Source organism: Remersonia thermophila, chromosome 6 (genome assembly GCF_042764415.1).
Source record: "Remersonia thermophila strain ATCC 22073 chromosome 6, whole genome shotgun sequence".
Taxonomy (NCBI): domain Eukaryota; kingdom Fungi; phylum Ascomycota; class Sordariomycetes; order Sordariales; family Chaetomiaceae; genus Remersonia; species Remersonia thermophila.
This window is the reverse complement of record NC_092222.1, coordinates 2973526-2989071: the sequence shown is the minus strand read 5'-3', so window position 1 is coordinate 2989071 and position 15546 is coordinate 2973526. Positions and strand designations below refer to the sequence as shown.

The 15546-nt window shown below is 48.6% G+C and overlaps 2 protein-coding genes across 2 annotated transcripts; one reads left to right on the top strand and one right to left on the bottom strand.

The window, feature by feature from the left end:
• Positions 1-8095: 8095 nt before the first annotated feature.
• VTJ83DRAFT_6992 (uncharacterized protein) lies at positions 8096-9686 on the bottom strand (the record flags this gene model as incomplete). The annotated part of the gene is made up of 4 exons (XM_071013764.1): positions 8096-8296; positions 8350-8615; positions 8675-8903; positions 8970-9686. The coding sequence occupies 4 exons, from the start codon at positions 9684-9686 to the stop codon at positions 8096-8098; spliced, it is 1413 nt and encodes a 470-aa protein (XP_070864619.1).
• A 1008-nt stretch (positions 9687-10694) lies between these two features.
• On the top strand, positions 10695-15512 carry VTJ83DRAFT_6991 (uncharacterized protein; the record flags this gene model as incomplete). Its single annotated transcript, XM_071013763.1, has 11 exons — positions 10695-11428; positions 11488-12248; positions 12317-12547; positions 12626-12756; positions 12815-13445; positions 13534-13751; positions 13809-14023; positions 14080-14511; positions 14578-14854; positions 14917-15060; positions 15126-15512. 11 exons carry the CDS (start codon positions 10695-10697, stop codon positions 15510-15512), a joined length of 4161 nt encoding a protein of 1386 aa, XP_070864618.1.
• Positions 15513-15546: the final 34 nt, after the last annotated feature.

Here is a 15546-nt window from a genome sequence, read left to right as displayed (position 1 = left end):
ATAGCCGGTCTACTACTCTTTCCGCTATAGTTAATACTATAGCTTTAAAAATTACGTTTTTTAATAAGCGGTTTATAATTATTATAATATTCTCTGCCCGGTTAAGACTATAAGTTAGTAACCCGGTAACGAAGTCTATTAAAATCTTACTCTAAATCCTTCTAGGGATCGGTAACGGCTTTAAAAGTTTATAGCGCTTTTCCCTTTATATTACTGTACGCTTATATACGTTATAGTTACGTAGGAACTACCTAATATCCTAGCTTAGGCTTAGCTAGCTAAAATCTTGTATAATTAGTAGCTTAGTTAGGTCGCGGCTTAGGTAATTAGATAGGAGAGAATTATAGGTTCGTTGGATAATCTTTATACGTAGCGGTTTAAAAGCTAGGACTTAGATTCGGTTTCTTTAGCGAAAGCGCTTTTTATCGTTAATCGAATATTCTGAAAAACTGATCGGAAGGCCCTATTATAAGGGAAACTACTTTTCCCTCTTTTTAACTAGACAGCGAATTATTTAATAACGGTTATTTTAGCGGAGGGCCTTCTCTTAAAGGTTGTATAATAGGCTATCTTTAAACGGGTTATCTGGTAGGTTAGAACGGTTAGCTGGTTCGTTAGTTTTCTAGTCTTTATTACTTTTCTTCCGCCCCTTTATAACGGTTATTATTAATCTGATCTGTGTACGGTATACGCTAATATAGCTTCGCTAGGTCTTTAATAGTTAAAAGTAATAGCTAGCTAGCTATTCGTTATACTTATCTGCTAGTATATTCTATTCCCTTTTTACAAAGGTATCCGGTATAATTACCTCCTTTTTAAAACGGTATTTTAGTATAAAGTTGTATCGGGCTAGTACTTCGGCTTACCGGACCTACCGTTCGTTTAGCTATTGCTTCTTCCGGAAGTATTTTAGGTTTTTATAATCTGTTAGGATTTTAAAGAAAGGTACGCTATATAATTTAGCGTTTTACTGTTCTAAGCAGCGAATAATAGCTAATATTTCTTTATCGTGGATCGGATAGCTATACTTTGTAGGAAGGTTCTTTTTAGAAAAGAACGTTATAGAGTATAGTAGGCTGTTATTATTGTATTAGGATAGGACGTTTCTAATCGTATAACCTAAGGAGTTAACTTTTAATATAGTCCTCCGCTTTAGATCCTACTATATTAAAATAAGCGTTGCGATAAGTATCGCTTTTAGCTTTTTAAAGGCTACTTTATACTGGTCCGACTATATAAAGGCGGTATACTTTTTTGTTAGAGCTGTTAGCGGTATAACGATATCGGAGAATCCTAGAATAAACTTATAGTAATAGTTAGCGAAGCTAAAGAAGCCTTTAATACCTTTAATAGTATAAAGGTGCTTCTAGCCTTTAACGGCTTTAATCTTCTTAGGGTCGATTTAAATACCGTAGCCGGCTTCTATAATAAAGCCTAGGTATTTGACGCTTTTAGCTTCGAACTTGTATTTATCGATATCGGCTTGTAACCCGGCTTTTTAAAACTGTTTTATAACCTTTTTAACTTTCTTCCTATAATTAAAGAGAAAGCTATTTGAATAGATTAAAATATTGTTAATATACGTAGAGTAGAAGTCGTTAAGAAACTCCTATAGGGTAGTGTTGATATACTGTTGGAAGGTTGCTGGGGTATTTGTTAAGCTAAACAGCGTTATTAACTACTTGAATAAGCCGTAACGTGTACGGAAGGCGGTTTTCTACTCGTTACCTTCTTTAATTCGTATCTTATAGAATACTGTAATAATATTTAGCTTTGTAAATTATCTAGCCTTTAATAGGGTCCTTAGAGTCTTATAGATAAATAGTAGTGGGTAATAGTCCTTTCTAGTAATAGCGTTTAAGCTATAGTAGTCGATGTAAAATCGGAGTCTATTTCCTGGCTTCTTAATAAATAGGATTGGGGCTAATATAGGGGAGCTACTAGTACGGATAAAGTTCTTAGATAATAGTTTAGTTAGGGTCTTCTGTAATATAATAAGCTTTTCGCGAGATATACTGTATAGTAGCCTATAGGGAGGGACTTTGTCCTAGCTCTCTATATCCTTTTCGAGCAGTATCTCGTAGTCTATACCTTTATAGTAGGGCGGTAGCCGGTCGGCTGCTTTACAGTTAAATAAAGGGAGGTAATTATAGTAGTATTTCGGATGCTTTTCCTAGGGATTACTCTTCTTTTTTAAGGTTAAAGCCCTTTCGATATTGTAACGGTTCTAAGAGTATATTGTAACTAAATTTGGTGACGACTCTACGAGTATATCCATCTTAAAGAAGGAAGGGAAAGAGGAGAGAAAACCCTGTTCCTGCGGCTCCGCTAAGTCCGACTAGACGGCGGTAGTGCCTAGCGGCCTGGGTCGGTCTTAGCCGTTGAACGCGGAACCACGTGTTTCCTGGCCGAGGGCCGCCAAGGCCTCCTTAGGGGCCAGCCCGTTACAGATATTAGCTAAGCTTACAGTAAATATTTATATACTGCTCTTTGCCTAGCTAAAGGAACGGAATATTCAGGCCTTTATAACGATAGCTATAAAGGTTAAGGATATTATACTTTTAATATTAAGGTAAGGGTCTTTATAACGGTTCCGTTTTTTAACTATAAGTCCCGAAGAGCCGATTAATAGTTTATTCCGGGCCGGAGTAACTATTACTTATTCGGCCTTTAACTATAGTCGGTTAAAAATAACATTATCTAATTAGCCCGGTATAATATAGAGGAGGACCCTTTACTATTTATACCCGTCGATATCTATATTAAGGTATATAACGTATTTAATAACGCTCCTAGCTGTAGTATTAATCTGTTCGAGATCGCGAAAAGTAATTAGGATACGTAAAAGATATAGCTTTGTAACAAAGGTATTATAAACGGTTCTATAATATAGGCAGCTAGTATTAATAAAGGCCTTTCTATAAAAGACTTTATTAATACCGAAATTAATATAAACTAGCTTTATATCTATCTTCTCTTCTACCCTTCTTTAAGCTTACTTAGCCTTTAAACGCTTTTAGTAACGACTTCTGTTAAAACCTACTCTTTTAATTCTTTATCTTCGCTCTCCGTCTAATTAGAAATATCTAGATCGGCTTTAACTAGTTCCTCGATAAAAAGAAGCTTCGGGTAAGTGTAATTAATACGCGGGTATGGATCAGGCCGCTTCGAAGGTTTAAAAAGGTATTTAGTAATCTAGTAGCCTTTACGGCTATAGCGTAGGTATAGCCCTTTCTTTTTATAGTAGTCTAGTTCCTTTTAGTCTACTTACTTTGCTTTCCTACCTTTAAACTTTTTATTTTACTTTTAGATAGCCCGGTTAACCTTTATAAACGTAGGCTCCTAATCTATTACGTTAACAGCAGTAACGGTAACGGGTAAGAGGGGCCTTAGAGTATTCCCCTTTTAGTTAGGCCGCTGTAGCTGGAAATCTATAGCTTAGCGGCGCTTTTGTTCTAGGTTATTACTTAAAGTTATAAAGGTATAATAGTAGTTAGTAAAATCCGTAGATAGGTAGATCTAGGTAATTAAAAGGTTTATTATATCCTTGTTTAGAGTTCTTTCTAGGTAGTTAATTTTAACGTCGTCTAGCTAGATAGTACCGCTGTTATTAGCGAACTCCTTTTCGAACTTAGGGAGAAGGGTAGTAAAGCTTTTCTTCTCTTCTTAATATAGTTTCGTTAGTCGTTTAAAGGCCTTTTACTTCCGGTTTAGGTCGCTATAAGTATATACTAAATAGGTAAAGAAGTTGTAGAGGTTATATATACCTTTATTACTTCCTTCCTATACGAACGTCGTTACTATTAAATAGGCTTCCTTTTCTAAGCGGGAAAAGACGTAGATAAACTAGTCTTTCCGTCCTTTAATAGTAGGTCCGTTTATCTAAAGCTTATATTATATCTTTAGGATCTATATAGAGATCTCTTTCTTTATATTATTAAATCGAAGAGGGTTTAATAGGGTTAGTTTCTTCTTTTCTTAGCTAGGTAGGAATACGGAGCGGAGTATAGACTTAGGCTACAAGAGAACGGGTAGCAGTAGAGTAGGCAGTATCATAGTCGTTAAAATAATCGTTAGGGTATTTTATAGTATAATAATCGTCTCTTAGAGTATTCTAATCTATTTACGTATTGCCTTCCGCTTATATATTTATTCGGTATATATTTCATTTAATTAGTTTATTACTTAAGCTATTATACTTGTAATTTAAAAGGGGTCTTCCTAAAAGCCTATTATAGGTTGTTTTATATCGCCGTTTACAACCTTTGTCTAGTTAGAGAGACAGCCTTTAATATTTTACTTATAAAAGGCTTTTATTATATTAAGCTATACTTAGTCGGTTCGGATTATATTATAAGTATCCCGCTCGAACCTAGCTACTTAGCTCCTTTAGGCTTAAGGTTATAGCCTTCGTTAACGTAACGGTTAAGAATATAGGATTATAACCCTTCGTTTAGTTTAAACGGTAAAACGTATTTAATACTTTATAATGTAACTCGGTATTAGAAAGCTTCTCTCTCTGCTTCGATAGCTCGGTGCCGGAGGGCTTTCCGTAGTACTTTACGATGTAACTGGGCGCTAGAGGGCTTTTTATAATACCTTTTTCGCAGTTCAATAACGAAAAAAGGAAGATGGATGTAATGTAACGGTCCTAAGAGTGTATTGTAACTGAAATTGGTAACGACTTTACGAGTATATCTATCTTGAAGAAGGAAGGGAAAGAGGAGAGAAAACCCTATTCCTACGGCTCCGCTAAGTCCGACTAGACAGCGGTGGTGCCTGGCGGCCTGGGTCGGTCTTGGCCGTTGAACGCGGAACTACGTATTTCCTGGCCGAGGGCCGCCGAGGCCTCCTTAGGGCCCAGCCCGTTACAGAACGATTCCGGGAACTATTTTTTTCTCAACTGTTGACATATTCATTTTAATTTACAAGCGCGTTATTGTATCTGGAGCGTGATAGCAATACTCTGACTCGATAGCTCGGTCTTTTATATCCTTCTTATAGCGGCGAGTCTTGATCCTGCGAGTCCCTAGTCTGCTAGACGCGGCCTTTAGGTTTAGAAGGGAACCTATACGCGGATCTCTGGGTTTCCTTTGCGCCTACTACTGCTTTAGGATACGTATAATCCTTAATGCGGTGGTGCTAAGTCACAGGCCGATGCTATCCTGACCCTAAGCGAAAACGAGTTTAATAATTTTGATAGCCAATCCGATATATCTTTTAGGTCTGTTGAAGGACTTTAACTATATTTATGCAACAAGGTGAGATCCGGCCTTCTTAATTACTGGTACAGGTATATGCCTGGATATAAAATTTCTGGGCAGGCTAAACATATTAATATGTCTAAGCAAGCAAAGGTGTCTACACTGCTTCCAACAATGGTGACGCGCCGGAGCGCTCGGTTACAAGCATGTCCGACCTAGACAATAAATAGCCTGCCTCACTTATAACTCTGTACGCGGGGTAGGACTGACCGATTCCGGCATCCTCGGCATCCCCGGCATCCTGCCATGCATTTGTGTCCGCGGGACGTCTTGTCGTTAGGGTAAGAGATGTGCCAGGCATTCGAGCCTGTCTGCATCTTACCGCCTGCTTCGAAATCCTACGTCGCCAAAGACTAAGGCGGAAAATGAGGGTAGCGAGGATAACGAGCCCAAGCTGGCTACCGCTAGAATGCCCCTGCATCCCCTATATAGCCAAGACTGGGTCGAATTTCTGCGAGATATTGGCGGACATTGCAATACCGATCTCGAAGCGGACCATCGCCCTACCTGTCCTCCGGTTCCGGATAACAGAGGAAAGCTGAATAGAATATGTCCTGCTATGCCGCCGCAAACTATGGAGAGCCGGGCAAGCATATCCACACTGTGAGAGGACGAGAGCACCCGTAAGCCCGAACCGGCGGATGTCCAACCAATCCTTTAGCCTCAGAGCCCATTCAGCGCCGCCTCTAGTCGTGAGGTTGATCTACAACTGAGGCTCAGCAGCTGCCGCTTTCGGGACTGTGATGACCGCAACGACAGGGTTCAGACAAATAGCCCAGAAAACCGCCGTTCTCTCGTTGCGGACCAGAGAGGAGAGTAGGACGAGGACGGTTCTACCGTGGCGCCACAAGCACATGATAGTCGGGCAAGCATACCGAGATTGTCAGGCGATGAGAGAAACAACGATCATGAGGTGGCCAATACCGAGCTATTCATGCAGCCGTCCGCCAGCCAGAAGCGAGTCAACGTTCATCACAACATGGGTCGTCGTCTACGTCGTTAAGATACTGGCGGTGAGGAGGACTGCTCTCTCATGGTGGGAAGTGGCGCCCCGCAAGGCGAGGATGGGGATGTTGTCTTGCCGCCACAAGCGAAGCGCCACAGGGTAAACACTTCCGCGGCTCTTACAACCCGCTGAACAGCGCCCAAGCGGCAGTCATGTCTGCGTTGCACCAACTCTCAATCACTACATGCTCAAAGACCACCACTAACCCAAGGCCCGAAGCGCCGCCAAAGTCAGCGCAGCAGTTCCAAACCGCAACGTTCAGAGAAGCCGCAATCTTCAGGGGTGTCCGCTTTGGGTATCCGGCTGCAACGTGCAAGCACGCATGTCGGCAGTCGATTGCTGATCCACCATATCACGCACTTACCGATAACATTCATGCAGAGAACGCCGCCCTGAGTCGACCACTTCACGTACGAGCCTTGGTCAAACACCCAGGAACAGGTACCCGGAAATGGCCCGGCCCACCATAAATACTCGAGTGCTTCTTCGCAACACCGGGAGCAGCCAGCCATTTGAGGACAATTGGCCTTGACCTCGCATCGGGCCTAAGTCCGAGCTGTTGGGCATCGTCATCGACACGAACTGACGCGACGAAATTGAACAACCACCATCTGAGGACTCACCCTGCAGCTGTCTAGCATGCATTTGATCAAGGCGCTGAATAACAGCGCCAAGGTATTGCCTGGTAGGAAGGTGTTAGCACGAAGCCCACAGTTTGCCCGCCATGTGCATGTAAAATGTGTACCTGGACTCTACCTCGAGCGCCAGAATGAGAGTGGTTTTTTATGATGCAGGATCTCGCCTAGGAGCGCCTCGACCTTCTTCTGCTTCGACGGCCAGGACGTCAAGCCAGAAATAGATCAATCCCCGTCATCATACGGGTTCTGGCTCTGGGAGCCGCGAGTGTATTTCGATGACAAGGGTGCCCAGCGGAAGGCCGCAAATCTGTGCAGTCTAAACGGCACCTTGCTTGCCTGATCCGTTCCATGTCGTCATCCTGCACCCTTTGAAGCTCCAAGAACAAGCAGCTCGAGCAGTTGCGTGAGGGAATGCTCATACAGAGCAAGCATGCCATTGGGCGCCCCGAGACTTTCCGTGCTCGCTGTGTTCCCCACCGCAGGGAGTCCTGGTGGTAGCCCCAATAACAGGAGTATGGTGTCAATTGTACAATGTCAATAGTCTGAATAATAATCTAACAAGGAGGAAACGGACAAGCCGTTCCTCAACTAATTATCCTACAAGATATACTACTGCTGTTTGGCGTTGCCAAGGCGACTCCCAAATGGCAGGTACATTTGGCTAACACCTGGCCCCTGGGGTAAATCCAGTGTGCGGACAAAGCCCCGCAGACAGGTCACTTCAGCTCGGATGAGGAAGAGCTCCCGGTCGTTAAGCGCATCCTTAAGTGTTGAGATGTACGTGTTGTAGGCAGCGATGACGTTTCCACTGAAATTCCACTACCGTTATGACGCCTGCTGTGATGCTGAACGGACCCATCCTGAAGCCGAGAGCGAAGATGATGAGAGAAGCATTGTGGGTCAAGCCAGAATCCAAGTCATAGGTGATTAATTACGCAGTAGTTATACTAGTCTCCATCTTCAGCCGCAGAATGCAGTCTTGCCATGCTACTGCTCAGCCGCCCCCGCATCAGTCAAAGCCCCGCCCCGCTTCGAGCAGCCCTTGCTCGTCCAGCCTCTCTGCTGTGTTATCACCATCGTCTGGCACGCCGAGCCAGGCTTGACATGAACACCGAACCTTGAAATGACAATACCGCTAACACACCTTACTCGGTTACAATACGAGCTTGATTGAATTCCTCTAACGTCTAAAGCTCTTTGACGTTTGTAATCTCGGCTTTCTTCTCGCCATCTCCACTCTCCTCTGCATCATTTACGTCCCGATATGAAACGGGCCCTTTGAAGTTCCTCCTCTGCTTCCAGGTCAAACCAGGGGTCTCGAAGATAGAGGCAATCTCCTCGAGCGCGTAGCCCTTGGTCTCGACAAAGAAGTACCATACAGCACAGAGCTGACCACTGTTAGAACTAGTCTTTGAGGTGAGACAGTGATAGGAATACGTACTTCGAGGAAGGTGTACGCCACGTAGGCGAGGTAGTACTTCCAGCCAATGCTCCCCAAACCAATCGGGTTGACGAAAGCGCTAAAGAAGCCGAAAGCATGCATGACGCCCGTCATGTAGGTGACGCCACGCGCGCGAACCTCGAAGGGGAGTAGCTCCGCCGGATAAGCCCACAGAGGCGTCCAGCCCAGACTGTACGCGCCGTTCGAGAGGAAAATGCAGACCAAAACTCCGTAGGCGAAGCTCTGGGTCCCGTGGGTGGTATACACTGGCCAATCATCAGCGGTGATCACTTACACAAGATATTGACTGGGGGTTGCGACTTACGAGCTGCGAATGTCGTCCAGAGAATGAAGGCCAGGAGCATGCCCGAGGTGGATGCAATGAAGAGCTTGCGGCGGCCAACGCGGTCGACCAGGAAGGAGGCCCCAATGGCAACGAGGAAGTTGTAGATGGAGAGGCATCCATTGATGGTTGTTTGCTCGACTGTCTTTGTGATTCCTATGCTGTTCAGCACAGCATGGAGATAGTACTGGACAAGACCGTTGCCAGATATCTGTGGTAAGGTAGACACCAAGTCAACACTCGCGAGCGACGCCTATCCATGCCTTAGCCCACTCACCTCGAGGAAGAGCCCGCAGAAGGTTACGATGATGAGGCGTCTCCTGTTCGGCTTGGTGCGAACGAGGTCCAGGTAGCTTGACTGCTTCTTCCATTGCGCATCTTGCAAGATGGCTTCCTTAATTTGGGTATACTCGGTCTCCACAATCGGGTTGTTCTCGTCTCCATTGGCGTGGTACTTGATGAGAAACTCCCTGGCCTCGGCGCCTCGACCTTGAGCGATCAGCCAGCGGGGGCTTTCGGGAACGAACCAGATGAGTGTGATCTGGATGATGGCAGGGAAAGCCTGAAGCAGACTGGGGATTCTCCATGACCACGAGTTCTGAATGAACTGGGTGCCATAGGTGACCCACGCTGCAATGATGGCGCCGGTGTACCAAGTCGCGGGGAAGTAGGCCAGGATGGTACCGCGGTGCTTGGCGAGAGCCAACTCGGAAAGGAGCACAGGTGACGCGACGACTGTGTAGGCCAGGCCGAAGCCAATGAGGAAGCGGGAGATGATGAATGCTGCGAGGTGGACGGCGGATCCCTGCAAGGCGGCGCCAACGAGAGTCCACGCTGCGCCAAAGACAATGCTTCGGCGGCGGCCGATCTTGTCAACGAGCCAACCGATGCTTGGCAAAGCCACCATGGCACCGACCGTCTGGATGGATGCGAGGAGCCCAAGAAGTGGGCCGCGGGGATAATTGAATTCTAATTTTTGCGTCAGACTGAGCATAGGGCGACGCGAACAACTGGAAAAATCCGGTGTGACAGTCAGGTACCTTCTTGCCAGGAGGGTAGCAGCTGGAGCCCATTCATGATCATGCCATCGAAGCCCTGGTACGAGCTGCTGAGTATGACGATGGGCAGGACGAGATACAACCTCCTCAAGCCGGCATCCTTCCACCAGGTCTCGGGACCGAGTTGGTTTGCGTGCGTCATTGCAACGTTGGGAGGCGATACAGTTGGGATTGGGTGAGGTACTTCAGAACGGACAGTCGATTGAGGGATTGCTCAACTACGAACATGAATACCACCTGTCCGTCGTCTATTTGTATGCTGTGCTCCTCCCTTGGTGCCTCACAGGGGACAAACGCAAAGTATGCGTTAGTGATGAGACCATCAACGCTCGTCCGACCAACAGCTATCCAAGACCAGACCTCAACCCTGCCCTCTGGGACGCGCCAACTCAGTTCAGGTAGAAGAGGAGCTTCATTGAAAGCACGCCATAACGTGGCGAGATGAAGTTTTTGAGGTTGGCTTTGTGAAAAGACTCTTGGCCAGCCTCGCACGAATTGCAGGGGGGAGCATGAGCCGCTGTTAGTGTGGCTTGTTGGTGGCTTGATTTTCGCCAAGCTAATATCCCGCTACTCTGCGCCGAACCCGTCCCGCGGGATGTCTGCCGTCCAACTCCGACGTTGTCTCCATGCAACTCCGATCCTTGGGACCCACACCGGACTTCGGCGGCAGACAGCATGACCCGGCGGCGATCCCAAGCCGTGTCCGACCGACACGGAGGTACATGGGATAGACATGGCTCATGATGGGAAAGTCCTTGGCTGGTCCGTCCCGCCTGGCACGGCATGGATTCAAGCCATTCAGCAACTCGACTCTTTCCTCAGCTCCTGCCCAGGTGCCAACTCTGAACCAGGCTGGAGCTAGTTCATCTGAAGCTCAAACTCTTTGATGCCTCAAGCCTTGCAGGATTCTCGTCCCTACCTTAGTCAGAAGCAAGTCGCCCACCATGGCAGACGAGAAGACCGGCCCGACGACGATAGGCACTTCGGATGTTGACTCCCGCACCTCACCACCAAACCCCATCAGCAACAACGAAGCAGAGTCCATCAAGCTACTTCTCAACAATCAATCTCCAAATGGCTCACATGATCTCAAGCAGATTGGTGTCTCGTTCAGAGACCTCTCTGTCGTGGCGCCAAGCGGAACGGAAGTGCCTGTCAAAACGCTAGGCCGAGCAATTCTCAACACCTTCGGCCCGGACCAGATCCAGTTCGTCAAGACTCACCTGCTGAACTACTGGCGGCCCCAACAACCCGGATCGTCGAGCGCAAGGACTATCTTGAACGGGTTGTCCGGTATTGTCAAGCCCGGAGAGATGCTCCTGGTGCTTGGCAGTCCCGGAAGCGGCTGCTCCTCGTTCCTTCGCACCATCGCCAACCAGTCACCCTTGGCCGTCCACGGCGATCTCAGATTCGCCGGCATCCCCGCCGATGTGTTCAAGAAGAGCCACTCCCGGGAGACCATCTATCTTCCCGAGGAGGACAAGCACATCGCCTCCTTGACCGTCCGGCAGACTATCACGTTCGCCCTACGTTCCTCGTTGCCGTCGCGCTTCGGGGGCACGAGCACCGTCTCAAATCTGGTCGAAGCGATTGCTAAGCTTTTGGGTCTCGGTCATGCTCTCGAGACTCCGGTGGGAGGCGCTTTTTCACCTGGTGTGAGTGGCGGAGAGAGAAAACGGTGTGTAGCCCTAATGTTCAATGTTGCCTGCCATGGATCCAACTGACCGGATGCCGTAGTGTTTCCATCGCCGAGGTCTTTGCCGCCGGATCGTCTGTGCAATCGTTCGACAATTCAACTCGGGGTCTCGACTCGTCGACTGCCCTCGACTTTGCCAAGGCTCTGAGAGCGTTCACAGACATTGGCAATAAGACTACAATTGCGACCCTCTACCAGGCCGGCGAGGAGCTCTACTCCCAGTTTGACAAGGTCATCTTGTTGGACAAAGGGCATCAAGTCTTCTTCGGATCGACGTCACAGGCGCGGAGCTACTTTGAAGACATGGGATTCCACCATGTCGAGGGACAGACCACGGCGGAATTCCTTGTCAACGTCACAGACCCCAACACCCGGACCGCAAAGCCAGGGTCCGTTGCCGAGGGCATCAAATCCCCGGAAGATCTTGCATCCGCATTCAAAGCTTCCCAGCACTACAAATCTATCCTCTCCGAGATCGAGGCATACAACCAGGAGCAAGCGGGTAGCGCCACTCCTCTGCCCAGCGACAAGTACCGACTCTCGTATCCGGCCCAAGTTCGCGAGTGCCTGCGGAGGGAGTTTCACCTCGTGCTTGGCCAGCGGAGGGTGTACTATGTGAAATGGCTTACGACGGTCATTCTCTGCCTTCTGTGTGGTTCAGCTTATTTCGATATTGACAACACTGCTCAGGGTGCCTTCACTCGAGGAGGCATCCTGTATTTCTCGTTGATCATCAACGGTTGGCTGCAGTTCCCCGAGCTCTTTGACGCGCACACGAATCGGCCAGTCGTCGAAAGACAAGGTGAGACGGCCCCGTGCCACCCATACAAATACAAGTCTCGTGATGGAGGGGAAAACTGACGAGACCAGCGCAACTTCATCTCACGAGGCCGTCTGCTGTCGCCGTCGCCAGGTTTCTCATCGACTTGCCACTTATTGCATTTCAGCATGCAATCTTCATCATTGCGTTCTACTTCCTGGCGAGATTACAGCTCGAAGCCGGAAAGTTTTTCTTCTTCTACCTTACCCTGTTTGTCTCAACGGTCTGCTTCAGCAACCTCCTGCGCATGTTCGCCTCATACGTCGGAACCCTGGACGACTGTGCGTAGCCCTAACATCTAACCCGAACGAAATACTTCACGTCCGTATGCCTGGTCACACTGACATGATATCCTTCAGGCTTCCGATACGGAGGCTTCTCCTGCACTGTCCTGTTGCTGTTTGCGGGATTCCTGATCCCTCCAGTCGACATGACACCCGCGTTTGGTTGGCTTCATCACATAAACCCCATGTACTATGGGTACGAGAACGTATGTCACACTGTTCCCAACCCCCAGAATAAGGACAAAGTGGCTTACAATCCCGCAGCTCTTCGTCAATGAGTTTGAGGGACTATCCCTCACTTGTCAAGACAACATCGTCCCCTTGGATGGAGTCTCGGGCCATCAGACGTGCGCGATCCGTGGCGCCCTCCCAGGGGACACCTCGGTATCAGGACGCCAGTATTTCGAGACATTCGGATTCGACAGCTCACATAAGTGGCGCAACATCGGCATCATGATTGCCATCGCCATCGCCTACCTTCTTGCTGCCGTGGTGGGTAGCGAGACAAGGAGGTTTGCGCCCCAGGGAGGGGCGCCCCTGATCTTCACCAAGCGCCCAGACAAGACAACAAAGCCCTCGGACAACAAAGATGATGTGGAAAAGACGGCACCTGCCTTGCAGGATCTCAATCCCGGAATTAGCGCTCCTTCGAACAAGCTGGGCGAACTCGCCCTCACGTGGAAAAACATCAATGTAAACATCGGGGAGGCGGAAATCCTGAAAGGCATCTCGGGATATGTTCGCAGAGGCGAGCTCACTGCTCTCTGCGGCGCCAGTGGTGCCGGCAAGACCACGCTGCTTACGGCTCTCAGCCAAACAAACTTCGCGGGAGTCCTGCAGGGAGAGGTCCTTGTTGACGGGAGGACTCCTGATGAAAACTATAGGAAGGCTATTGGTTTGTTTATCCTTTTCTCATTTTATTTCATGTTCTTTTCTCTTTTCTCTCTCTGCCTTGAACCTCTGCTGACTTTTGTCTGGAACAGGATTTGCTCAGCAGATGGACCTCCACGATGGAACGGCAACCGTACGCGAAGCCCTCGAGTTCTCTGCGCTTCTGCGACAACCGAGCCACTACTCCCGACGGGAGAAACTGGCATACGTGGACAAGGTCTTGGAGACTCTGGACCTTGTCGACGTGCAGCACGTTCTTATAGGCGAAGATGGCGGTGGCCTGGGCGTCGAGCGACTGAAACGTGTCACGGTGAGTGATGTTCAGGGGATGGCCTCAAGGGTTGTGCCTCGCTCACAGTCATGGTAGATTGCCGTCGAGCTGGTCGCACGACCTCAAATCTTGTTCGCTGATGAGCCGACGTCTGGGCTCGACTCGCAAGGCGCAGCACGTATTATCCATTTCCTCAAGCACGTTGCTCGCCAGGGCCAGGCAGTCGTTGTCACGGTTCATCAACCTTCGGCCCTCCTTTTCTCACAGTTCGATAACCTCTTGGCTCTCTCGTCCGAGGGAAGACAGCTATAGTGAGCAATACGGCGTAATCTGGCACGATTAACTCCTTGACTGACACACAAATCAGCTTCGGAAGGGTCGCCGATGCCCTGCCGTACTTTGCTCGGCACGGCGCCGTCAGCCCTCCGGGTGCGAACCCGGCCGAGTTCATCCTCGAGACTGTCGGTGCAGGCATCAACGCTCGCAACAACGACAAGGGCGCCACTTGGGCGTCCAATTGGTCTGCGTCTCCCGAGCTGGCGGCGTTGCTGGCCGAGATTGATGACGGCGTCAAACGTCGACCATCTGGCGGGGAGGTGACGACGGGATTTCGGCCCAAGACCAGCTACAACGCGACAGTCTTGGAGCAGACCTGGCTGCTCACGAAGCGAATGCTGCTGGGCCAGTGGCGAAATCCGCCCTACATGTACAGCAAGATCTGGGTCCACGTCATCTCTGCCATCCTCGTTGGGTTCACCTTCTTCAAGATCGGCACAAGCCCTCAAGATCTCCAAAACCGGTATGTTCGCGGCCTGATTAACCTGTGTTCCATGAGCACTTGACAGAGTGGCTAATATCATCGCAGGTCTTTTAGTGTATTCTTTATTCTCTTTCTTTGCAACGCCATCGTCAACGTCATTCTCGCAAGGTATTTCTTTGCGAGTCTCTACTGGCTCATCCGGGAAGGACCATCGCATGCCTATGGCTGGGTCGCTTTTGTTACTTCCACCATTCTCTCCGAGATTCCCGGGGCGATACTAGTTACTGTCTTGTACTTTGTGCTTTGGTACTTCCCTAGTGGGCTGCCACTGGAAGAAGGCGGCTACATTTTCTTGTTTCTCCTCACATACGAGATCTTCCAGGTCAGTGTTCCCACGGAGAAGCAGCCTCCATGAAGAAATCATGTCTGACATTGACTCATTAGCTGCTTCTTGGGCTTTTCATGATGGCGCTCAGCCCAGATCTCGGCGTGGCCGGCAATGTACTCGTTTTCATCGTCTGCACGCTGAACTGGTTCAACGGTATTATCGTGCCATTCCACCAGCTTCAAGTGTTCTGGCGCTCTTGGGTAAGCTCCTCAATGTCAATAACTCTCACGCTTGCATGTGAACATCCGGCTGATGGTCGCACCAGCTCTACTACCTCTCGCCGTTTACCTATCTCCTGGGTGGAATGATCATCGCGGTCACCGGCCCCGTGTCCGTTCAGTGTAACGCCTCCGACTTGGTCGAGTTCATCCCGCCGGCCAACGAGACATGCGCATCGTATGCCGGCGAGTGGGCCTTGGAGGCAGCTGCCCAGCTGTTGAATCCGGAGGCCTCAGGCGGCGCTGCTTGCCAGGTATGCATGCTTACGAGCGGATCGCAGTACTTGGACCTGTTTAACCTCAATGGTGCATTTGGTGGCAAATGGGGTTGCTGGGCCATTTTCTTGCTGTTCACTTTCAGCAACTTGGCTTTGGTATACCTATTCACTTGGGCGACCAGAGTGAAAGGATGGAGACTGCTCTACTTTATTTAGAGCCGCGGCCTACAGGTACATACATCTGAAAATT